Source organism: Thalia democratica, chromosome 2, assembly GCF_965202585.1.
Source record: "Thalia democratica chromosome 2, ktThaDemo2.hap1.1, whole genome shotgun sequence".
NCBI classification, from domain to species: domain Eukaryota; kingdom Metazoa; phylum Chordata; class Thaliacea; order Salpida; family Salpidae; genus Thalia; species Thalia democratica.
Window position 1 is genome coordinate 30,535,592 of NC_139166.1, and position 26,976 is coordinate 30,562,567.

The window sequence follows — 26,976 nt, forward strand, 5'->3', positions numbered from 1 at the left end:
ACCTTATCGAAGTCTTTGATATAATTGCCAAAAAGTTAATTACTAACTGAATTACGATTAAAATATGAATTAAAATGATCTTAGCTAGTTTTGTATTTGTTTAATTTCTATGAAGAATTTATTGAATAAACAACTTTAGTTCAATTCTTTTGCTTAGTTTGGTTATCTTGTCAAAGTTGAATCAATAGAGGCATTTTTACAGTAATATACTATTTAAAACAAGTCATTAGGCCAAATTTTATTATTATGAGCAAAAAAATAATTAACTTCATAAATACAATTTATTTTTTTATGTTAAGTTATTTTAAGTTAATGCCATAGTATTTTGTTTCTATCAAAATGTATCTTTTTCTTACTTACATATATATTTTACTTTTATATAAGTACAGTTTTTGCTTTATAACTTAAAATAGGTAACTAAACAGTTGATATTTATCTTGAAGACCGCTTTCATCTGGCCAGGTCCATTGACCAAAATTTTTAAGCGTTGATTTTATTTTCGTCTTTCATAAACTTAAAACTTTAATGAAATCAATTTGAAATAATGGATTTAAAACTTTTTATTAATGACTTCTAAATATTTTTTGAGAACGCTTTAGTTACATTATAATACAAATTACTGCATATCGATTCACAATATTTCAACTGCACTACAAATGAAGTTTAGTACATGTACTAAATGTAAATATCGTTATTCACAGTAGGTATATGTTTAATTTAAAATATTCACTTAGCTTAATTGAAAGTGTTATTTTAATGCATTTGTTAAATTAAAAACAAAACAATTACTACTATAAAAATAATTTTTACCTATTTAACACTATTCTTCTATATGTATGTAAGTTGTGATAAGTAAATAACCGATATTCAGATACAAACTATTATTAATCGTATGAAAAGTAACTTCAAGTTAATAAACTGTTTTCTCATTTTATTAAATAAGATTCCTAAATATTGTAGCAGAAAAACTAATTAAAACATAAATAAAATCAACATGTATTATACACATTATAAAGTATTTTATTCAAGTAAAATATAAATAAATCTAGAACACAATATGTATTTATTAAAACATTAGTGAAACAGCCCTTATTTAAACCTTTATAAGTTATAGAAAAAAAATACTACCATTACTAAAATAAGACGTAAGTAAATACAAAATTCAGTCGTAGTAATGTTTGTTTAGTAAACAAAATAAATTCTTGTGATAGATATTCATGTTGAAAAACCTTGAAATTAGTTTTACTTTTCAGTTAATAAAAATTATTTTCAAACAAAAAACAGAAAATCTATTTCGTAAAACACAACATAAATAAGTTAATGATCATAGTTATACTTAAAAAAAAAATTTTATAAACAAAATTAAAAGGGTTAATAATTGAGGTTTACGTTTATGATTTACATATATATAAAATTAAATTTTAAATAGTTTAATTTAAATAATTGTAAAGCTTGCTTACGTATAGGCGCAAAAAAGTTATTTTAAATTAAAAGTATATTTAGAAGCACTACTTTAAACTTTTATACTGTATTTTTTTTCAGTTGCAATTTGTCAACCGCACTTTTTGCTATGTTTTATGGAACATCATTCAATTTAATGTTCTGAGTTCAAACCAACTAGTTTTTCACTTTCAGCCCACAACTTTCTTGCATCTTCATCATTTTTAGCGTAGTTTGTCTCACTTTTTACTGCGCAATCACTGCAAATAAATTATGTATAATCAACATTATTTTAAAATATACAAATAAAAAGTTTATAGTTCTAATTTTCTACTAAATTTAAAGTTTAGTTTTCAAAATCAAATAAATTTATATATCAAGTACTTTAAGGTACTTTTAGTAATTTTAAGAAAATAGTAAAAGTTAAAAACTTTATTAAAAATAAAAATGCAATTTTTTTTTTTGAAAAAGTTAGTACAGTATTTTAAAAGTTTAAAAATAACTATATCAAAATTACAATATATTAGTAAAAACTATAACACTCAAAACAGTTATTTTGAGTACTTAATTTATTACAACAATAATGATTTCGTCAGTCTATACCAGGGTTTCCTAAACTTTTTTTATAAAAGAAATTAAAAAAGCTTTTCCTCCTCAAACAATATTTCTCAAAAATCTACTTTTAAAAACGCCTAAGATCTTCTTTTTTTTTGCTCTTCATCATCAACTCTAGAATATCTAGTGTAAGTTTCAAATTATGGCCTTGTGGCATCCCCTTTTTCAGCTTATTGCCTCCTAAGTTTCCTAACATTTTTGTATATCATCTAGTATAGTTTTAAAACAACCATTAAAAACGCATATGATTTTTTTTTTGCTTTTCATCAGAATATCTAATGTAAGTTTCAAATAATTACCTCATGGCTTCCAAGGGGACCAACTTGGCCCACTTTGGGAAATCGTGGTCAATACTCTTATGACTTTCGCGTAATTTGAAATTAATTTAAGTTGAAAACTGTTATGTTACTATATTTTGGTTATTTAAGACGTATACGGCTCAATAATATTTGCCAATAATTAATTTCAAAATTCCTAATTTTATTTAAATGTTTAAATTTATACAATAGTAGACATACTTTAGGTATTCATTTACAATTAAAAAAATATAATAAATTTAATTTACACTTAGACCTACAACAAACTATACTAATTACCTGAGCAAAAAAAAAAATTTTTTTTTTGTTTATTATTTATTCTTTTTATTTAGAGGCTTTTAAAAAACAAAATTAATGTGTTATATTAAAAACTTTAACTTAATTTTTTGTAGACTTGTACACTTATTGTTTAATTTTAAACTTTTTTAATTTAATTTAAATCAAATAGGCTATGCAGTTTTTAGATTTTATAAAAAGTTAATTATTAACATTTTATTAAAAAATACTAATACTTAAAATACTTTAAATACAAAATTAATACTACGAAAAACTTAAACAACAAAATGTAAAAAAATCTACTAAACATATAAAAACATTTTATCTTTTTTTAACGAGCTAGAATAAAATTGAAACAATAAACGTTTGAAATTTAATTGTGATTTTGCGTTAAAATTTTGAAATATAACCATGATTAAGCATTTTTGATGATAAACGCTGTATTTAAAAAGCACTTAAATGGTATCAAAATTTATTCTACTTTAATTTGTATCAAAACAAATAAACTTCAAAAATATATTAACTTCTCTTTCCTATAACTGTTATGGAAATTTTTTCTAATGTTAAGTTTAATAAATTTCATTAAGTTTAAAAGCTCTCATGTTGCGAAATATTTTAACAATTACATTCTTGCTTATCAAAAAATAAAGTTGTAGTACAGTAAAAACAAACCTGAAATATTTCCCAGTAACAGTGGTGAGTTCAGGGGCGACGGCGCAGTATATCGATGTTTGCGCTCCGTGCTCCGGTGTTTTGAACGTCATGCTTATGATCGGAGTCATCAGTGTCTCGGCTGCTCTCCTCCAAAAACTCTTCTTGTCGAACATGTGCCTCCACAACTCTGTGCGAACCACTCCCGGATGTAAACTGTTCGCAGTCACTCCAGTACCTTTTTTATATATACACTTGATCAGTTTTTATACCGAACGAAAATGTTTTTAAGCATTTATTTAATAGGAATTTTATAAATGTTTTTCAAAGATAATAAATTAATTAAAAAGCGAAAAAATCCTTTTAATTTAACAAAATACTTTTTATATTTCTCTGCAAACATTTTATATTTCAAAACATTCAAGTTTAAAAAGTTAATTAACAGCTTTGTAAAAATAAAGGTTTATTGAACAAAAACAAAAAATTTCTCAAAATTTTTTGGTTCAAGGACCAGGATACACAAAAAGACCTTTTGGTAATTGAGTTGCATACCCAACTTAATCAAAATTATAATGAGCTAAAAAGAAAAAGAAAGGAAAAAAACATTACTTTTATAGGTAGTATAATTTATTTTAAATTTTATTTTATAATGGATTAGGTAAATACTATTTTGCTTACAAGCAGCATAAAATACGCTAATACAATAGAATCTCCAATACTAGATAAAAAAAATTACAAAATCTGTGTTAAATAATAATAAAAATAAAATTTTACAGACTAGTTTTAGTAACTTTTTAATCCTGTTTTGTTTTCAATGTTTATTTTACTAACTTCCAAACTAAACATATTTACAGCTTTATATATATTTTAAATAATCATTTATAGTTAAAAATTTATTTCTTTAAAGAAACTTCTCATTTGTTGCCAAATTCAAAAAAATTTAGATAGTTTTTAAAAAGCTTTTTTAATCCTAGTGGTAAATCAAATCATTAGAAAACGGAAAAAACACTATATAATCATATTTTATTTATTGAAAACTTAATTTTTTTGGAAAAATTTTCAAGTAACCATCATAATTTAATTCTTAACTTTTTTTTTTTTATAATTTAATAATACTTTTTTTGTTTTCTAAAATTAGCTAAATATCAGAATTTATGTAACAAACAAAGTGTTTGAAAAACACACCTTCTAACTTTTTACTAAGTTCTCTGGTGAAGAGTATGTTAGCAAGCTTGCTTCTACAATATGCACTCCAGGGAGTATAACTTTTATTGTTATTCAAATCATCAAAGTCCAAACCTTTTGCACCTTTATGAGCGCCTGAGGACACATTTATTATCCTACTTGGTGATGATGCCTGTTTATAAACAAATAAATATTTTCAAAATCAGTTATAAGTTAATTTAAAAAAATATTAGTTAGTTATTCAGGATGCACATTTAAAATTCACTCTGATAATATTATATTTGTTTGTTTCTTATAAACTTTTGTATGTTGTAACATAAAAAACAGTGAACATATTTCTTTCGAAAGAAAAGTATAGGTAGCCACTTTATACAGTTTTGAAATCGTTTAGCAAGCACAGTTTGTGTTTAATGAAACGCTAAGGTTTTAAACTTGGCTTTTCTGAACCTTATCTAGACCATGGAAAATTAAATCTAAATTCATGTATTGCATTTAAAAAAATATTTTATAAAAGTTTCCTTGATATTTTAGTTTTAACTAGTTCTCAAACATATGTAACGTTAAACTATGTTTTTAACTTGTAGTTATAAACTTATATTTAGCACTTTTACTTCTTTTATTCTAGTTAATAAAGTAAAATTAAAACAGTAATTTTCAAATAAGAACTGAGAGTTTTATCATATCAAAATTTGATATTCAATTATTTAAGATTTTTTAAAACTCTTTTAAAAAACTATTAATTTTAAATTAAAAGTAAACTTAATTAGTAATAAAAAATAATTTGTATAACTTTAACAACAAGTAGAAAACTGATTAGTTATTATTCATGGTTGAGAAGTTCTTACAAATTTAAGAATTTTTAATGCCATTAGAAACTATTTAGGCATCAATAAAATATATTATTTACAAAATATTTTTTCTATAGAACTAAATCTAAAATATACTGTTTTATTAAATTACTTTATTAAAAAAACGAAAATATTTATATTTTACTGGGACTATTTCATCAAAAATTTATGTTTAAAAAAATACATTTTAACTTTAAATGTAACAAACTTTGTAGTAACTTTTTATCAAAGTAATATACTAACAAAAATTAATTTGTGCCCTTAATAAGTGTAGAACAGTGGTCAAGTACATACATCAAAAAAATTCTAAACAGTTATAATTTTTTTTTAATTAATAAAAAACTTTATATTAATTTTTTAAAATTAAATATTAAACTGTATATTAAAAAGAGAAACTTTAATTTTGTTAAGAAACAAATTGATTAGTAAAAAGGTCAAAAGTTATGTTGTAATATAATTCCTTTAAACCACTATTTACAACAGGGTTTCTTTTAGACCAAAAATTGCTCATAAACACGTGACTTCATTTCAAGCAAATAACATGTATAATAGATGTTACCCTTCTTATATTGGGTTTTACTGGAAACTGGATAAACGTGTTAATTTAAAAAAACTTGTAACACAAAATGTGGCTCAAGCATCATATAAATTTTATCATCAAACACAAACAAAACAACACTTTTAATAATAGTATTTTGAAACTGCTACAAAAAACTTTTCAAACTAAATATTATTTATTTTTTTAACAAAAGCATAAACCTTGATATTGTCAAGGAGCAAGTTAGTGAGTAGAAAATGTCCCAAATGATTTGTTCCAAACTGCATGTCAAAACCATCTGATGTTTCTGATTTTGGGCATGACATTACTCCTATGATTAAAAACAGTTAGAAGCTTTCATATAGATTGAAACTATTCTATACATTATATAGTTTACAGATAAATATTTTATTCATTATAACTTCGAATTTCAAATAAAGTTCAACCTAATAAAAAAAATTAAAGTCTTTAATGTGAACTGTAAAAACATTTTCTCAATTTCTGAAACTAATCTAAGACTTCTTAAGTCAAAGTTTTAGATAAAACTAAACTACTTAAGTGGTTTACAAATCAATGAAACACTTTGTCAATACTAGATTTAGAAAACATGTTGATATAAAAGAACAATTTTAAACTTATATAAAAAATATTTCATTAAGACTATTTAAACAAACAAACAAATGTGAACTTTTGTTTTTTATAAGTTTTAACAGAATTTATCGTCCAAATAATAAAAAATTTTATACTAATATATTTTATATTATAAAATAATATGTTTCATTAGTTAGTTGTAATGTACATTTGTGATTCAAGAGTATTGTAGCTGTAATTTTTTGGTAAAGAAATTAAGCTAATAAATGAATATAGTTTATAGTTACAACAATCTAAAAAGCACTAGCTTTTTTAAAAGTGATGTACGTTTCTATGTGTAAAATTAATAAAACAAAACAGTTTCAAGGAGTTCTTAAAGAAGCTTTCTAAGTACTTATAAAGTACTAACTAGAGTATCTAGTAAAGTTCTTAATAAACTGTGTAGAACTGTGTTGTATCATTAATTTAACACATAGAAATTTAAGTCTAACTCAATAAAGCAAAATTGTTGTCAATAATATATTCCAACCAATTTTTTTCGTTCAGATCTTTTTTATCAAACATAAAATCAATCTAATTTCTTTAGCATTATAAAGCATAGTTTGACAACTTAATATTAAACATACTTCAAAAACTTTAAACCTATAAGCACTATCACAAAATATATTGAAACATATGTTACTAGTTACAATTTACAATCCAGCATGTTTAAGGATTTCCACATAAGCTTAGTGGTTTTTTACAGAAAAATTTCCCAGTCCAGTATATCAATAATTACTATGCACAAAGGATATTTACATTAAAATTATTAGAAAACTTTTTCGATTTTAAATAAATTTGTTTATAAGTAAACATAAGTTTAAGAAACTTATGCATAAGATAACCTGCATTGTTAATAAGAATGTCAATTTTTTCTTCATTTTCTTTTATACTTTCAGAAAAACTTTTAACTGATTGTAGTGAAGCTAGATCTAGTTGTTTAGTTATCAAAAGTTTTTCATCAATTTTTGTATCTTCTATAATCTGAAATTTAAGCGTCTTTAAGTTAAATACTTTTTTTTTATCAAAAACCAAAATAATTGATAAATCATAGTTAAATAAGTAACTTACAAAAAGTAAATTAATTTACTTATACTTAGTAGTTTATGAATATTTTATAAGAAATGTACCATCAATTACCCTTTTCCGAACTCCAAAATCTATACAAGGTTAATATTTTTAACTTTTAATTTTAAAAAATATATATTTTTACTTTTAATGTATATAACTCGTATAATTTTTAAATCACACTTTATCAACTTGAGTTAGTGTACCGTAATAACATAGTTATTATTTTTTAACGGGTAGCTTTAACCCCAAAACCATTAGTAAGTTGAAGAGGTGGAAGTTATAAACAAGTACAAGTTTATAACTTAAAAGTTAGAATCCTGCAAGTTTATAACAAGTTTGTTATTTTTAAATTATTAGAGTTTTAATTATGAAATTTTAAAACAAACTATTTTTCTATGTACTTTAGTTTTTAGAAGCAAAATGTTAGTAATAATTTTTATGTTCAACTAGTAAACATTATTGTGATTTTATTTTTATTAGCTTAAATCCATTGAGTAAACAAACAAAAACATCCTTTTTTAAAAACTTTACAACACTTTTAACAAAGCTTATCAACAAATAATAGCTAGATGAAATTATTGTGAGTCATGCTTGTTACTAAGAAGCTATAACATATAAAAAAATAATAATAAAGACAAAAAGTATATATCATATGATTTTTTAATACTGAAATGTAAATATAGGAGACATAAAAACACAAACCTTACTTCTAGCAGCATTACCTTTTTCTTCGTTTCTACAAGCAATGTACACTTTTGCTCCTCTTTGCACTAAATCCTTAGCAGTTTCATATCCAATTCCAGTGTTACCTCCAGTTATAATTACAACTTTTCCATCAAGCTTAACATCACATTTTACCCATCCTTTTTTTTGGGAAACAACAGACTTTTCATCTTTCTCACTATTAGCCATTATTTTTTCCACAAAGTACTTTAATCTGATGCTTTAAGTTTTACTGAAGTAAAAATTTAGTTAAAAGTGAGAATTTTTTTATAGTTTTATAAAGCTAAGTATAGCTTTTATAAACTGTTAATAATCAGTTTTATAAGTAGAGAAATCATAAATTTATTGTACATTTTTCAAAATTCATTAATTTTATATATTAAGTCAGACTAATTAGACTATATGCAAATTAGGAAACAGTAGATTCAAATAATTGGTAATTTTGAAACAGAATTAGGAATGAATTTATTCTTTCAAAAATTTATTTTACAAAATAAGTTTCGGTCAAAGACCTCGTCAGTGCTTAAATAAATCTAAAAAAGATATGTGACAGTCATGGAAAATAGCATTTAAACAATTAAACTAGAAAAAAACCAAATTTTTACTCAAAATCTGTTTTAACTATAAGTTTCTATATAAAGCATTTGAGCAGGATTTAAAACTTTCATAGCGATTAAAAGCACAAGACTGTTTAAATTTTAAATAATTACGTCACGATTAAAATAAGCCACATTAAATTCAATTCAATTTTAAGCTCACTTTATTAATTACACTTTTTCTTAAGCAATTTTTGCTCTGTAAATTAACTAGAAGAATAAAGAAAGCTACATACAGCTTTTATTATTATTTTTATATTGATTTTAAAACTTAGCTAAAATTTAAATTTCACCTAAAACTCAGTCTTAATATTAAAATTTGATTTGTTTCGTTTCTTAAGTAAAAATTTTGAGTAAAAATTTGGTTTTATTCTAATTTAATTGTTTAAATGCTATTTTCCATGACTGTCACATATCTTTTTTAAATTTATTTAAGCACTGACGAGGTCTTTGACCGAAGCTTAGTTTGTATAAAAAAAATTTAAAAGAATAAATTTATTATTTCTCCTCCAGTAATTGAGATCTCTCTATTTGTTTTCTTAAAACCAAAACATAAAACAGAATTATGAATAGTAAATGCAATCATGCAGTAAAATAGCTTTGAATGTCGCTTATGGTAACTTATAATTCTTTTCTGATCTCGTCTCACTGAGATATTCACAATGGTTTTGTGACTTAACGTTACAGCATGGCTGGCTTCGCGTTTAGCCACCAAATCCTTCGCTCTACTCAGCACGAAAGATAGCTTTTTTCAATGAAGTAAAATCATTAAACCGTATAAATTGATGCTAACAGCTAAATAGTAAAACAGAACATAAAAATTTTTCAGTGAAACAATAAAATCTTATAATATTTGAAGTTATAAACAGTAGTGATGGTGAAACAGTTAACAGCACATATACAAATAAAATTGGTGTTAGCCTAATCTAAAGATATGATAATAATGTGGATATTATAGTATTTTAAGTCCGTTTGTTTAGTTGAAGTTCTCATTATTTATAAAGGCTATTTAATATATATCTCATTTAAAAGTTTAAGGTATATACCATAAAAGTTTTTTTATTGTAAAAAACTTTAGTTATTGATAGTATTCAGTTAAATAGGATTTTTTTTTACAAAATATAACATTGATTTTTCTTTGAAAGTTTAGAGTATATACTATAAGATAATTTTTATATAAAACAATTATTATAACTAATTTTCATATTTTTTTTTCTCTATCAAAATAACATGAAAAATAAAATGTTTAGGATCCGGATCCGGTCAGATCTCAATTTATAAATAAAATCTAGATCCGGTTCCGGCCGGATCTTAAATTAAAAAAAGGTCCGGATCCTAAATAGTAGGCCTAACAGACCATCAATTTATGATGAAAAAATTGGTTTATGGTGGGCTTTGTTCCAAGGTATATGAGGGTTTGTCGATAACAAGCCTGGCGCCTCAACCGCTCGGCCATTACGTCTTGTTAATAACTTCATATTTAGCTTTTATATATTTTATAACTTTAGAAATTTCTACAAATTTCTTCACTGCAATTATATTCTAAAATGTAAGTTCAAGAAATATATGATAAAACAATTAACTATATATCTATTTTGCTAATAATACAAAACAAACGAAAATAAAAAGTGAATTCATAAAACAAACATAAGATACAGACTTAATTATTTTTTAAATGATTTGTTAACAACAACTTTAAAGTCGTTTTTAATGTTCTTTTGTGGTTTTTTAAGCCTAAAAGTTCATTTGTTGTAAATTGTTTTATTAACATGCTCAACTTACATTATTTAAGTATTTTTCGAATTTATGTGATAAAAACCTCTACTTAGGTCGTTTTAAAAGTTTTTTTTTGTATTTCTTTTTACCAAAAAATTTGTACTTTGTAAGATTATCTTTTTAAAAACTGCTCACCAAACCGTTTTAAATTGTTTATTGTCATAGGAAACTATATTACCTATACAAATTGTTACGGAGTTTAACTGCCGAACGGATTATAAATCTATTCGAATTGTTAAATATGTTGTCAATAAGGATTGTAGATAGAAATTTTTGTGAAAAGTTATTTTCTTTATTAAATACAGCAGTTAATTTTTTTTTCATAAAACTTTGTTTAAAATAACTTTAAGGATGCTTTAGTTGTGTTTTTGTTTCTGTTAAAAAGCTTATTTATTGTAATTTTATATACTATACTTGCTTAAACTACATTTTTATTATTTTATGTAATTTAAAGGCTAAAAACCTCTACATAAGAGGTTATATAAGCGTTTTTATGTTTTTTGTTACTTAAAAGTAAATTTTTTTTTTTTTTATTTAAATTGTTAACTTACCATTAAAACTGTCTGTATAATTTATGGAAAAAAACAATATTTTAGAGTTTTGGATGCTATAACTTTTTTATCGTGTCTATTAAACCTTAAAAGTACAATTATTCTCATGTTTTCCATTTAAATTTCCTATAAAGCCATGCATCGACAAATTACTAAAGTTAATTATGTACAAAAGGGTTTTACTAAGGACGTTTAAACGGTTTTTCGTGTTTATTTTAACTGAAAGACTAATTATTGACAAAAGTTAATTGAAACTTTGAAAATTATTACTTATAAATAATAAAAATGAGTTCTAGTTATTACGTTTAAACATATTTTTTGTTTATTTTTAAATATAAATTTTATTAATGTCATTTTTTAGTTAAAACTGATCAAATTCCAACCTTTTATTCTATAAATTTGTTTAATTACGTTTCAACAGTTTCTTTTTAGTTTTAAGAGTAAAAGTATATTTATTTACCAGTTTTAATCAAACTTATATCTTAAAGTCTAAATTATTTCCTATTCACAGTTTATTATTATACTATAAGTAAGTAAATGCTACTTTTTATTAGTTTATATTTAAAATAGATACAGTTAATAAATTAGTTTATGTTAAAATATCCCTTTGTGTAAGTAGATTTAGTTTTAAATATAATGTTTTTATTTATGCTTTTATTAAAGTATATTTTAAAATCATAAATTTTAATTTTACGTTAAACGTACAAAAATTATAAAAGTTTTTTGTTTAAAACTTTTAAATATTATTATAAGTTTTATTTAACAACATTCATTTTGTCCGATTTTAATTATTTATATATAAATGATTTTTTGAATAGATAACGTTAATTTTTACATGTTATTTTGAAATAAAATAATATTTATTTAGATATTTTGACCTAATGAACAACATAACTAATTTTTATAAATGTTAAAAGTTAGAGAAAATATATTGAAAGGATACAGTAAAAAACACTTAAAAATATGCCCGTTTAAAACTGATATTCAAATTTAATTTATCCAATTCGCATTGGTTTCATCGTTATTTAATTATTTACGATAATGAACTTTCATGTTCGATAACAGTTAGCTTTTTTTAAACGTTGAATACTATCTTGAAAAAAGCTATCTTTTGTGCTTAGTAGAGCGAAGGATTTGGTGGCTAAACGCGAAGCCACCCTTACATCATTACTACTAATTGCTTAAAAATTGCACATAAAGTTTGTAAGCCAAGATGTAAAGAAGTATATTTTTTCATAAATTACAAAGATACAAATTGAAACTCAAAAAATCAATGTGCATTAAGTAAAAATAATAACGACTTAAATGAAGTATCAATTTTTTTTAATATCTTTTTTTATACTTGATATTTATTATTTTAGAATTTATTGCAAAACCTGGCTTCACCAATTAAAAGTAATAAACTATCATGAGTTACAAAACTGTTATGAGTTTGCTGACAATTTCTTAGACGTTGAAGTGTGAATGATTTAACTGTATTTACTTTATCAACTTTATCCACAAACGGTCGCTTCAGTGCCTTGTACTTAACCCCGCTTAGTTTAATCACAACAGCAGATTCTCGCGGCAACTATGCCTGCCTGATGAGTCCCAATAAGGACGAAACCGGTAGTTTATAATGTTTTTTATTTATTTTTCTACTCTTGTGCCAAAATGACCCTTCGTGCATATTTGACCCCTTCCCTACAAAAATATTTAAAATCTCACGCTAGCAACTCAGTTTAAAAGACTGACAACTTTTATAAGTAAAATAAACCTAGTGATCTACCAAATAATAAGATTCGGATCCGGCCGGATACCAATTTTTAATAAGATAAGTCCTAAATTTTTGGATCCAGTAGATTATTTTAAGCTTTTGAAATTAAACTCAACGATTAGTCAAAAGCTAAATGGAATGTAAAACTGTTTGGAAGAAAATTAAAACTAAAATTGAATAGGAGGTAAAACATACAAGATAACAAAAAAACAAGCAGTTTAAAGTTCGAAATGAATTTAAGTTTATATAGTTTAATAAAGCTATATTTTCATTTGCAAGCAGCTACTTGTGCGTCTAACTTCGGTTTTTCTTTTTTGATAAGTATTGATTCTAAAATATAAAGCACACTTCAAACACACCTCTAGAAATTTCAAGTTATTCTCAATCTTTGAGTTTTAACACGGTATACACTCATGCAAGTGATCAATAATGGCACTAAAAAACAGCAACTCTTCGTATCATTTGTCCCGATGTCTTTCCTATGTCGGAGATGCTCTGATCTACATAGTAGGTTTACTTGTTTATGACAATTTAGTATAATACTTCTGAGTATTAGTATTCGAACGCTTTTTTAGTAGTAATGCTGGTATTATTTTTACTTTGTGTTTTTCAAAAACAGTTATAACTACATAGTTTGAAGAATCTTAACGAATATTTTCCTAAGTAGACAGCTAATACGAACAATGAGGATTTCAGAGTTTTTACCAGTTTTAGTTTTTTGTTATTGTTTTAAAATTAAATTATTGATTTTAGGGATATTAGAAATGCTTGTAGAACGTTAGCCAAAAAAATAGGAGAGGCTTGCGAAAGAAGGTTCCATTACAGTAACCTGACAACAATGAACAATGACAACAACTTACTGATAGTCACAACAGCTGTTGAACCACGACATCGTCTTTCCGCTTTCCCTTCTTATCTCAAAAATAATTTAAAATGCTGCAAAAATTAAATGTTAAAAAGCATATCTGTTGTGAGGCTGATAAATGTGGTGATTCTTAAATATTGCCATCAGAGGAATCAAAACCACTACCCTCTGCAAATTTTGATCTGAATAAGATTTCAGCTTACTATTCTTAGCTTAAAACAGAATCAAACGCAGCTATACAAGAGAACGAGCAACAGGATTATGTTGATGAAGAAATTGAAGTATAAATCATAGGCATTTTTGCTACAGAAAACTTGAATGCAGAAAATGAAGAGGCTTAAGTATTAAATTGATTATTTTTTTTGGATTAAAGTTGTATGACTCCATTTAAAAGAAAACACGAACAAAATAAAACAAAAAAATCATCTAAACTTTACAACGTAAAAGACTAATAAAGTTTTTAGTACCAAGCAAAAAAATAAAATTGAATTTTTTTTTCTGATTTAAGAGTTTCGAGGTAAGTGTTTTTATAATAAAAGTATGATGTGCGTTTAATTTTTTGATAGATATATAACAAATAAACTGTTAAATGATTATTTAACTACAGACTATGCTATATTATAAAGTTTTAAAATCAAACTTAGATTTTATTATCTATTTTATATATGTTTATTAAGACAATATATTTAATAATAATAAATTAAACAGTATTCTTTCTTTATTACACTAACGCATGTTTCTGTGTTTAACGGGTTAACACACTTCAACGAAGCTATGAAAATCGAGAAAATATTTATTTTTTTCAGACTTCGAAAACAACTTTTTAACGCCACTGTTCAACGAAATGGATTACAGTTTGTTTCGCAAAATTGTTAATAGTTCAGAACTCAGCACTTGTTCAGAACATTAAGTGTTCGAAGCAGTCGTAAGTTGGACTGAACACAAGGAAGAAGACCGTAGGAAACGGGTGGGTGTCACTTTTGCACGAGGGGACACTTTTGCTCGAGCGTCAAGCTTATAAAATGCCTTCGTTTGTCGATGTGCTCTTCAAGCTTAAAGTTAGTCATTCGAAACCAACCGTTTTATGCAAACTGTTCAGTTTGCTGCGATTTTCTAACCAACGCCGCGCAAGAAAAGGAAGAAGGTAACAAAATATTTAACTAAAACCGTTGCTGTATGAAGGAATATGCTTCTTTTTCGTCACCTGACAAATTTTGGTTGGATTACCCAAAAGTGTACGGGAAAATAAAAACTAACATCGGTTTAAAAAGCTCATGCCCTAAAAAAAGAGTGATAAGTGGAGAAGCAGTAAATTATGAAAAATATACTTACTATACTGAACATAATACTTTATTAATTAATATTTTTTGGAATAACGATAAGTGAAAAAATGATTTGAGTCAAATAACTCTTATGAATTTTTCAACGTGCATTTTCATGGACAACATTACCTTTCGGGAGGTTCGTGCTACGGCTGGTTGGAAACAAAGAAAACTTTGGCTTTCGATCTCAAAACGAACACTCAGTTTTCGAAAACGAACAAGATCATGTGCAGATCCTGTCACATGAGCGTGGTGTTTGGTGGAAAAATATAGATGGGAGCTCATGCCCAAGCTTAACGAGGAAAGGTGGGGTCACAGGTCGGTTGCCATTGGCAAAAAGCTGTACGTCGTTGCGGTAATCACGTCACAAAGTTGCGGAGTGTTTGATTACACGTCTTACAAGTTGACCTACATCAAGTCGTTTCCGAAAAGACTTTACACTCGTTTCTGCGAAACAATTCTGATAAAAAAACAAACCATTGTCAAACTTGCTCCAATTTATGGTGTAAACTATTCATTATGTGCAGATTATATACCAGAAAACACTTATGTTTACAACTGTGATACAAATAAACGGACGTCAAAATGCGTGGACTTGTTTATAAAACCATGTTTTCTTAAGTTTTAAAAAGCCTTTAAATTTTTTAAGCGAATTTTGCATGCAAAAACAAAAGCTTCATAATACTTATATAGTTTATATAAAACTTTTAGAGCTGACCTTTTTAATATTTGTCCTGGACAAGACATTAAAGGGAATCCAAATAGTGTATGTTTCGATAACCGAATGTTTTTTTTGTACACCGGTACTTGGAACAAACTTTTTGAGTAATTTTTTTTGTCATTCAACAAACTATTATTCTACGAAAATTAAAGTAACAACTTTAATTTTTATTTAGGTCAGGGTTTCCCAAAGTGGGCGATATCGCCCCCCTGAAGGCGGTTTTAGTAAGTCGGGGGGACGAATTTTAGTAAAGGGGCGATAACTAGTAAGAGGGCGATTTTAGAATTTTGGGCAGTCAGAAAATTTTTACTTTCTATTTTTTATTTTACCAATTTTAGCTTGCCATTTAATATTTGATCCTGAGGTAAAACTTAAACAAAAAAGTCCATTTTGTTTACGTAAAATATAGATTTCATTCAAAATATGTAGATAAGAAGGTAGAGTTTTTCAGAAAACGTTGAGATGAGAAAACAAAACAATGTAAAATCACAAACATGTTTAAGAAATCTACACAAAGTATTGAAGATGGGAAATTAGCTTCTTATTATCTGTCTCTCATAGATCCTAAACAAGGACTGCCTCACACCATTGGGGAAACAACGTTTATTCCTGTCTTAAAAAAAGTTTCGGAAAAAGTCATTTATTATAAAAACACCAGTAATGTTTTACGCTCTATTCCTTTAAGCAACAACACTGTGAAAGTACGTAAAGCTGAAACGTCAGAACGTGTTGATCAAGAGTTAGTTCGAATGATGTGCAATAATTTTTTTTCGATGCAGGTTGACGAGCCCACTTGCTGGAGAATAAATGTAATTTTCTTGTTTGCGTGCGTTTAATAGTTAATGATACAACATACGACGAACTAGCGTTCTCCCAACTAATGGAAACGTATAGCACAGAAAGGCTTGTGTTTGAAAAATAGAAAAATATTTTGAAGTAAACAAAATACCTTCAAAACATCTTATAGGAATTGCAACAGATGGTGCTCCGTCTATGATAGAAAAGTATCATGGATTAATCACAAATTACAAAGAGTTAAACCTTGACGTATTTACTATTCATTGCGTTATATATCGCCAACATTTAGTTGCAAAAAACCTGGGCGTCCGTTTAAAGGACTAATTAAACTTTGTGATAAAAGTTGTCAACAAAATAAAAAGGCATGCTTTACAAAGTCGTCTGTTTAAATAGGTGTGCAATGACAATGATGAACTTTTTGATAAGTTGATAATGCATACAGAAGTGAGATGGTTATCAAAAGGAAACTGTCTAGAAAGTTTTTGGATGTTTTTAATTCTGTTATTGTTTTTTTTTTTCTGATAAGGTATTGGTAGACAATCTTTCTAAAAGAAAAATAGACATTGCTTACATGTCAGACTTATATGGTAAAATCAACAATCTAAAAAAAAGATACATTTTTACAAACCAAAAACTTGAATCTTGTGAAAGTCAAAAGTAAGATAACCAGTTTCAGAAACCAACTTGAACTGTATGGAAGAAGTTTTAAAAATAGTCAGTTTTCAAAATTTGCCAGTTTAGAAAACTTAAAACTTCAAGTAAGTGAAGGTGAAATAGAAGTATTTTCATCTCATCTGGAACAGCTTAAATGTGATATTGATAAACGGTTTACTGACGTTTTTCAATTAAACGTCCCAAAGTGGATTATGGATCCCTTCGAAGCAGATGTTTTTGAAGTAAATGTTGACTTACAGGAAACTTTCTCAGAATTGCAAACTGACATTGAACTTAAAGTAAATTTTACCAAAGAACGATATGAAAGCTTTTGGACTCAACAAAAGCTAAGGCAAAAGTAACCAATCATTTGGGAAGAAGTTAGATTGTTATTTACAGCTTTTCTTTCTAGCTATGTTGTTGAGAAAGCTTTTAGTTCAGTTATCAACAACTTGAGCAAAAGATCTAACCTAGATATTTATAAAGGAGGTGACTTGAGGCTTTATTTGACTGATTTAGAACCAGATATAGAAAAACTTGCAAGCAGTCATGAAGCTCATCTTTCACATTAGATTAGACTTCAGTAGCAGACGTTATCTCTTTGGTAAGTTTTTTTTTTTTAATTTAAAAATGTTTTCTTATTTAACCTGGTTTGTATATTATTTGAGTATTCTTTTATAATAACAGTTTTATTAAGTTATTTATTCTACAACAGGTTTGCTTAATGCTTAATGAACATTAATTACGGTAGACTTCCTATTGAGTTCGCACTTTTTACCCCAAAAATTTATACACCTATATATTTTCTTAAATTTAATTTTAAAAAAGTATATAACTAACAAGTATTAATAAAACAAAAACTTTATTATACTTAATAGCTTATATGGATCTATCTTTTTTAATGAATGTTTAATTAATATTTTGGTGGATTTTACGTTTTTTCATAACATTATTGCGTTATAACATATTGAAATTTGCCATTTTGTAAAAAAAAGTGATAATGCATTTTTGAGTTTACATTTTTTAATTTTGTTCAAAGTGCACACTCAAGCGGAAGTCTACTGTATTTATAGAGTGGTTTATTATTTAAAATTGTTAATAGTTATGTTTTGACTTGGTTAATTTTGTAGTTTATATTTGTCGTTTTACATTACAATAAAAGTTTTTATAGCACAGTGAATAAAATATTTGTTTGAAAAACATTAATTTGACAGTTTTTTGTTATTACTTGTTTAATCTGTATAAATAAAAAAATCTTAATAACCATTAAAATTTTTATTTCAAAAAATACTTTTTTACTTTAAAAGATTATAGATTTGATGTCTCTTTTTGAAATGACTTTTACTATTTCACTTAAAAGATTCTTAACGTCAGTTTTATTTTCTTACTTGATTAATTATTGTTAAAAAATCTATATATTAAGGAATTTTAAACTATTAGTACAACTGTTTTTTGTTTTATGTCAGTTCAAAATATTTTGAAATTTAAAATGTGTTGTTTATTTTGATAATTCAACCCTAGCTTTTAATTTTTCACTATTTTCCTCTGTTAAATTTTTATAGGTTGATAACTAGAAAATAAATTTATTTTTGAACAGAATTAAGTAAGCCAACGAAAAGACTGCTAAGTTACAAAAAAGAAAATTAATCTAATAAAAATATTCTTGATTGATTATTATTTGTTCTCAAAATTAACAGTAGAACCTTTATTTTAAATTTTTAAAATTTAAATAGTAATTAAAAATATTGTTAGGAGTAAGGTATAGTTTTTTAAAGGTTATTCCAAGTCAAATACTATTTCATGGTTTTCTACTACGAAACATATAGTTTAAAAAGTTTGAAATTAAATTTCTAACTTTCAACTAACTTGGTTATATTATCTTTTAGCATTGAAATTAATAATTTTACTGCATTAACAGAAGCTATTGATAAAACCGCTTTTCATGTGAGATAATCAACCAATCGGTCAAACTTCCTCATACTAGACCAGCAATGATGTTTCATTATTTATTTCTTATGTGTAAAATAAGCTGTACATTCTTATGTAGTTTTCTAATCTATAATATAGTAATTTTAGAATATGTCTATTTATAAAATAATTTAAGTATGTTGTGCGACTTAAATAAGTTACTTAGCATTCACTTCTAAATGTCCGAAATTCGTTATACAAGAGATTATTATAATGTCAGGTTTCAGTTAAGATTTTAGATGGGTAACATACGGTCCAGATCCAGTCAAATTTCGGCCCGCTAAGTAACTTGAAAACTACTTGTGCAAAACAAATAAAAGATAGTTTTTTGATACTTAATATTTTGAAATATGCTTTCAATTTGGTTTTCAGTTCACAATAGTACTTCCTAGATCACAACAATACTAAATTAATTTATTACAATTTTGCTCGAGTTTTATAATTTTCTTATATGTTAGTTCTATAAATTATGCACCCGCAAGTACATTTTTTAACAAGTTGACACTAGAATGGATTTTTTAGTAAAAATGACTTGCTGACTACAAAAGTTGTCCACCACTAACCTAAACGTTTCATTAGTCTAATACAATTCATATTTAAACAGAATTGGTTACAGATTACACAAGGCTTTTTAATAATTAAGTATTTTTGTACACTTTACTGGACTTAACATAAAATAACTGTAAATTACTTTGAACACAGCCCAAAAGTGAGTGCATAGGAAGTTCCAGACTAAATTACATTTCGAGTACAACTTTTTTGGCTCAAAAGTGCGTACTCAAGAGAAAAAATACTTTATAAAATCTTGGGAGGCGATTTTTTTTCAAATCTCTGAAAAGGGGGCGATTTAGTAATTGAGTTTGGGAATCCCTGATTTAGGTTATAAACAACTTAATTTTTTTAAAGCGTTAAATCAGATTTTGTTTGTTTTATAGTTGTAAACTTTTTGTATATAGTCTGATAGTACTTTAGGAATTATTATAACTCAATTTATTAAAATAAAAATGGCTTAACTTTTTATGAAAGTAGTATTGTTTATTTTTTTAATATGGTTTAAAAAATATCAATAAAAATGAAAAAATAAATAAAAGTGCTGTTATTGAACGTAATTTATAAAAACAAAGTACTTTAAAAAGAATACTTTATAACTTTACAACTTAATAACTTAAGTTTTTACTACATTAACGATGTAATAACTGATGTGAAAATAAGTTAAACTATCAGTATTCACAAGTTTAAAACAAATTAACATTTTCAGTTATGCTTAATGTCAACACTAGTACTGTAGGTTTATAAAGTTTATAAATTAATTTATTAAACAAAACTGGCACGAATTTGAAATCAAAAAACAAAAGTATTTTAACACTTGGTTTCAAAGAATTCTATTAATAAATAAATGAAAAGTTATAATACACTTTTAATATAACAAAAAGGATAGTGTTCATAATAATTTATTATTTAAATAATTAAGCATATAGTATTACCAGTTATTTGGTATAATATATTGCACTTTTATTTATAGCGTAAATAACAAACAACATTTCGAAAAAAACTTTATTGATACTTGGTTTTTTGCATTCTTATTTAGCAAAAGTTTATAAACTTTGAAATTTTTGTCAGTAGATACTTTTATAGTTTTTATCAGTTTAATAAAAAAGTTTCATCTCGTGAAGTTTTTATACATTTATATTTTGTGGTAGTTAGTTTTATACCCAATTATTCTAAGTTTATATTTAAAAAAAAATTATGGGTTTTTACCTGTTTTTTAAACGGCTAGAAAGATAGAGTTGATTTAAAAATTTAAATACAAAACTTGCTGAAGGATTTATTGTAGGGTTGAGCGGTCTTTTACAATTAACGTTTTACAAGTACAGTAACCTCTCGCTTATTTACGCACATTGTGCACAGAAAAAATGCGTAAAGATACGATAGATCGTAAAGATACGAGAGATACCAAATATATTTACTATTATAGCAGTTTTTTGATATTGCTTCTAGTAAAAGCAGACTGGGGACTTTCCATTTTTTAATAATTTGTTTACTTCATTTATAAATATGAAAAAAATTAATAAAACTATACATATAAAAAAAAATATTTAATTTTATATAAAATAATAGCACTTGTAGAATTGTATTAAAGGTATATTAATAGATTTTTTGAGTAGAAATGAAATTTAATGCCATAAGAACTTGAGGAATTGAAAATTTTTATTTATTTAAAGGTATAAAAGGAGGGGTGTTAAGACGGGAACGGGTCTAAATTGCGCGAAAACAAAATTGCACGAGGTTACTAAATTGCACGTGGGGACTAAATTGCACGAGTACAAAATTGCACGAGTGTACAAAAATGCACGAAGATACTTTTGCACGAAGACTAGTTTGCACGCGGGCACAACATTGTACGAGGAGACAAAATTGCACGAAGACTATTTTGGACGGAAGCTCAATTTTGCACGAGTTACAATTTTGCACGACAGACAGTTTTGCAGAAAAAATACTAACTTAAAATAACTAAATAAAAAATATATTAAAACCTTAATACTTTATAAAAAAAAGTAATAAGCATGTATAAATGTAATTAATTTTAATTTAATTAGGTTTATATTAATTTTGTTTATATATAGTTTTTATTTTACCACAGATGTTCTTGTGCTAAAACTTTATTTCAACTAACGGCGTTTCACTGCTCTCAAATAAATTTAAGAACAGATCTACGGAGTCTAAAAAATATTAACACGCATTAGAAAAAAAGTAGAAAAAGCATGTATAGTGTTTATGTAGGTAGTAACTATAAATGAACTTTATGGTTTAAAAACAAAGTTTGGGATAAAAACATAAAATTATAAATTTGCCTATTCTTAGAGCTTTTTGAGGTTAGTGCCTACTTTTATTAAATTTGTATTTTTTGTAGACAATTTTATAGTTTTATGTTTTTATCCCAAACTTTGTTTTTAAACCATAAAGTTCATTTATAGTTACTACCTACATAAACACTATACATAATTATACATGCTTTTTCTGCTTTTTTTCTAATGTGTGTTAATATTTTATAGACTCTGTTGATCTGTTCTTAAATTTATTTGAGAGCAGTGAAACGCCGTTAGTTGAAATAAAGTTTTAGCACAAGAACATATGTGGCATATATTCTGATAAGCTTAGCTTATCAGTATCTCCAGGATTTAACGCCTTTTAACGTTACATGTACATCTTATAGTTTTTATTTTATATAGGAAACAAAATCCGTGCAAAACTGACCCTCCGTGCTAAATTGTCACTCGTGCAAAAATGACCCTTTGTGCAAAAGTGTCTGCGTGCAAAATTATCTGCTCGTGCAAAAATATACCCTCGTGAAAAAGTGTCTTCGTGCAAAAGTGAACCTTCGTGCAATTTTGTCAACGTGCAGTTTTATCTTCGTGAAATTTTGTGTTTTTTTTTGCAATTTTGTCCCCTCGTGCAATTTTGTACGCTCGCGCAATTTAGACAGCTACCCTAAACAGCTACCTCCTTTTAGCGCCTGATTAAAACTAGTCGTAGTTTATGTTAAAACTAAGAAAATAATTTAAAATTCTGATATAATCTAAGTATTATGAATTTGAGACAAATTTTACTTTGTAACGCCTCTGGCTATAAATTAAATTCAGCAAAAGAGTTTTCTCTAATTAGGGGTTTTTTGTATTAATTTGTTAACTTTCTAAATTGCCGCCTTAGATTTGAATTTTTAGATTTGTGGCAGCTCAAGCTAAACTTTTCTATGTGCTAAATTGTGAGTATTGTTATTAATCTCTTATTTTTTAGTTCTGTCTCTTAAATTGAAATTTCTAATAAAGTTAAATTGAAGTTAATTTTACTGTGGTTTGCATAAATTTGAATAAATAAACTCTGCTGTTGATAAAATTAAATTGAAGTTAATTGTACTTTTGGTTTGCATAAATTTGAATAAATAAACTCTGCTGTTGATAAAATTAAATTGAAGTTAATTGTACTTTTGGTTTTGCATAAATTTAAATAAATAAACTTTGGTGTTAATAGTTAAATATATTGAAATTATCTGTAATTTGGTTTTGCATAAATTTAAATAAATAAACTTTGGTGTTAATAGTTAATTATATTGAAATTATCTGTAATTTGGTTTTACATAAAATTGAATAAATAAGCTTTGTTGTTGATAATTAATTAAGTAGCAAGCTGCTCTTGGTGCTCTTAATAATCTCTGAAATTTACAAACCAAATTTAATTAATTTTAAAATAAACTAGTGGGCCACACCTAACTCTTGGTATAGCACAATGAGTAATAGATCCAAGCCCCCCAAAAAGGATAGTATGTTCTCTAAAGAGAACATACATCATACTTTAGACAAGGTCAACAACCCCGAAACTCGCTGTAGCCAACGTAACATAGACAGAGGGATTACCAAAAGGGGTGTTGACCCACACTCTTCGCGCCGTAGCCAACCTGGTCCATCAGACCAACCACAAGCAACGTGCGAAAGATAACTTAATTCTTAGGACTAACAAAAATTGAGTTTGAAGTTTAAAAAATACTAGTTTTTTTTTCTATATTTAATATACCTGAGTTTTAAATCAGTTCACAAGTAAGCCTGTGTTTTGAAAACATTTTAATTATTACAAGGAATTTATGTAATGTTATTTTTAAACTAATATCCACACTTTAGTTGCAACCATTTGTTCTTACAAAGTCTAAAACTTTCCGTAAAATAAATTAAATAGAAAACATTTAAGTCCAACTAAAAACTATTATGAAATTTTTTATCCTTAACTCTAAAAAATTCATTTATTTAATTTATTTAATATTAAAAAAAGTGTTTACTAGCAAAATAAATAAAGTAATATTAAAAATACTTTTTTACCTATAATAGTAATATTCCATATACCTATTAAACTTTATAGTATAAAATTATAGTACTCCTCAATGGTAAACTCATCATAACAATTTTTGCATTTATACTAATAAATTTTCACCTTACTTCTTTATTATACTTTTTATATTAAAAATGTATAAAAAAAGAATTTTTATTGTAAATCCTAAGCTGTTACTAAATTAAAATACTTAATTACAATTTAATATGCTTTGTTATAACATTGTATATGCTATACCAGGCACGTAGCTTGGTACGTTTCTGCAAATCTACAGAAACGTAAACATTTGTGCGAAAAAACTCGCTTTTGTTTCGATTATTCTCCATTTAAGACCTTGTTTCTTTAGCTTCAAGTATTCGTTTATACTTAGTTTTGCACTCCTGAGAAATAATTTTATTTTTACGGAATCTCTAGCACTTTTAGTGTCATTAATATTGAACAAATTGATTACATCTAAATTGTATACAAATAGCTTGGTGTAAAAATCTATTATCAAATAGCAAACTATTGTAAAAAATCCATTTCGAGACTGTAGATTTAGTTTAAATGATGTGAGAGAATAAAAAAAGTAAGTGTGAGAGAGGACCTTGTACTATTGAAATGTTTGTGGTGAGTCAAAAAGAACTTTACATTTTTTGAAATTTACATTTTTTTGTTCTACAAAAGAGCAAATACAGATAGAAGATATATGAAAAGATAAATTTTAGAATAGATGAACGTCGATGTAAAGTAACATGAAGAATTAACTTTTGTTTTAAATCAAATTGACTCTCTGAATTGAATGGTTTAAGATTGTGGTTGACAAATATACAAAAATGAAAAACTTTTCAATCAGTGATAATAATCTCATTTCCTGAAGTTCTATCAAGAAAATTAGAATCTATTAAAATAGAAAAATAACACAATAAGACAAATAGCTTGCAACAAGACGAACCATTGAAAAACTCAATAACATAAACATTTTTTAAGAATAATATAAACAATTTTTTTCTTTTTACATTTTAGAACTTTATTTTTAATTAAAACTTGTTTTAAAGATTTTATAAATGCTTAGTAAGTTAAAGTTTTTATTTTTCAAGATTAATATAAACAAGTTATACTTTTATATTGTATTTTAGAACTTTATTTTTTAATTAAAACTGGTTTTAAAGATTTTATAGATGCTTACCTTGGTTGAAGTTTTTATTGCATTTTTTAGCAAAGTTAAAAGATTTAATATGTATATTGTAGCCAGAAACTCAATGTATTCTGGATAACTCAAGGATATTTAGAGTTTTATTTTTGAACTCAGGCTGACTTAGTATAGTTTTTTTATCTATGAAAAACTAAGGACATTTTAGGTTTGTTAATAATGTCATAACAGATGTTTTTCTAGATTTGAATGAGATTTTGTTAGCTAGTTTTAATGTATTTTTATTTTATAACCAATTTTGTAAAAAAAAAACATTGATAAATTTGAAAAGTTAGTCTTATTTCAAAAAATAAGAAGAAAAATTCAAAAATAAAATCCTGGAATTGGTGTTGGTCATAGGGTAGAGCTGTTGTTAATACCTATTTTACTTATATTGTTATATTATTTGTTTACAATGAGTTTGTTTTCTATGCATGTTGTTTTATTATATGAAGATTTTTTCAGAGTTTTTGGTTTTATTCCCAACTTTCAAAGGTTTTTCATTATCTCTGTTTTTTTTTTATATTAACAATTTTTAAGTAATTTACAAAATTACAAAAAATTAAGTTAGTACATTTGTATTTTCTAGTTAGCTTTACATTTTGAAAATTGTTTTGAGTTTTATTTGTATTACTACTGTAAACTTGGTACACTATGTGTGGATTTTAACAAATTTAGTTGTTTCACAGATTTTTAAAACTAAGTTTAAAAGTTAAGTTTTCTAAGGTTAAAATTATGCAAATATCATTTGAAAGTAAAACCACCCACTTGATACCATTGACACTCAAAGCTACTAACAAAGTCAATCAATCTAAAGTTCAGTTTGTTACAATGAGTTCCAGATAAGTACTTCAAGAAAAAGCTCTTTGAATGATGTTTTTAGACAACTATGTAAAAAATAAAGTTTGTTTCAACTTGTTTTTAAATATTACTGTAAATTTTATTTTTCTACAAGCATTATTGTTTACAATATGAAGATTTTTGTATTTTGTTTAAATGTATCAAGAATATGGATTGTATCCATTGTTTTAATGTAAGTTTATAAATTTTAGAGTGGTTTACTAAATTTAAAAAAATATCAGTTTATTTCTTTAATCTATGTTTGATAAATGATAAAAAGTTCTAAAATAACTTTTATACAACCTTTTCAATCTAAGATTAAAAGAAATAAGTTAGTACTATTTGTTTTAACAAGTGTATAGTTGTATTATAAATTCATAACAAGTTTAAAAAAAAATAATATATTTTATGTTTAAAAATCTTTATGTTTGAAATTAATAATATGTTTCACATTGTATCTTAAAAATATTAATGTTCAACATTCAAGGTTTGTTGTTATTTAACCAAGTTGTTTTATTTAACAAGTTTGTTTTGTAAAAAAAAAGTTTGCTTCTTTTTAACAGCTTTTATTTAACAATTTTTTTTTTATAAGAAATTTTTTTATCCTTTTTTTACAGCTTAAATCTTTATGCTACAAAAGCTAGTAATAACATTAACAAAGACGTGTACTCTTCTTTTCTTTATGAATTATTTTTGACAATATAAAGTAATTGTACATCTGAATTTTATCTAATGTTGTGAATTTTTTTATTTTATATCCTTTTTGTTTTTTAATCAACTCCTAAA

At 25.5% G+C, this 26,976-nt stretch overlaps 1 protein-coding gene across 1 annotated transcript; it reads right to left on the bottom strand.

Annotated features, from left to right (window-relative positions):
- Positions 1-1,128: 1,128 nt before the first annotated feature.
- Positions 1,129-8,521, bottom strand: LOC145830022 (retinol dehydrogenase 13-like). The gene is made up of 6 exons (XM_082937917.1): positions 8,274-8,521; positions 7,346-7,484; positions 6,092-6,201; positions 4,485-4,656; positions 3,321-3,537; positions 1,129-1,700 (listed from the first exon to the last, which is right to left on the bottom strand). The coding sequence occupies exons 1-6, from the start codon at positions 8,481-8,483 to the stop codon at positions 1,595-1,597; spliced, it is 954 nt and encodes a 317-aa protein (XP_082794043.1). The 5' UTR covers positions 8,484-8,521; the 3' UTR covers positions 1,129-1,594.
- Between the last annotated feature and the right edge of the window lie 18,455 nt (positions 8,522-26,976).

Coding starts and splice junctions, on each gene's coding strand:
- LOC145830022 (XM_082937917.1), bottom strand. CDS start 8,483: ATGGCTAATAGTGAGAAAGATGAAAAGTCTGTTGTTTCCCAAAAAAAA. Junction 4,657..6,091: donor TGCTCCTTGACAATATCAAG/GTTTATGCTTTT, acceptor GTTTATAAACAG/GCATCATCACCAAGTAGGAT. Junction 3,538..4,484: donor ACTTAGTAAAAAGTTAGAAG/GTGTGTTTTTCA, acceptor TATATAAAAAAG/GTACTGGAGTGACTGCGAAC.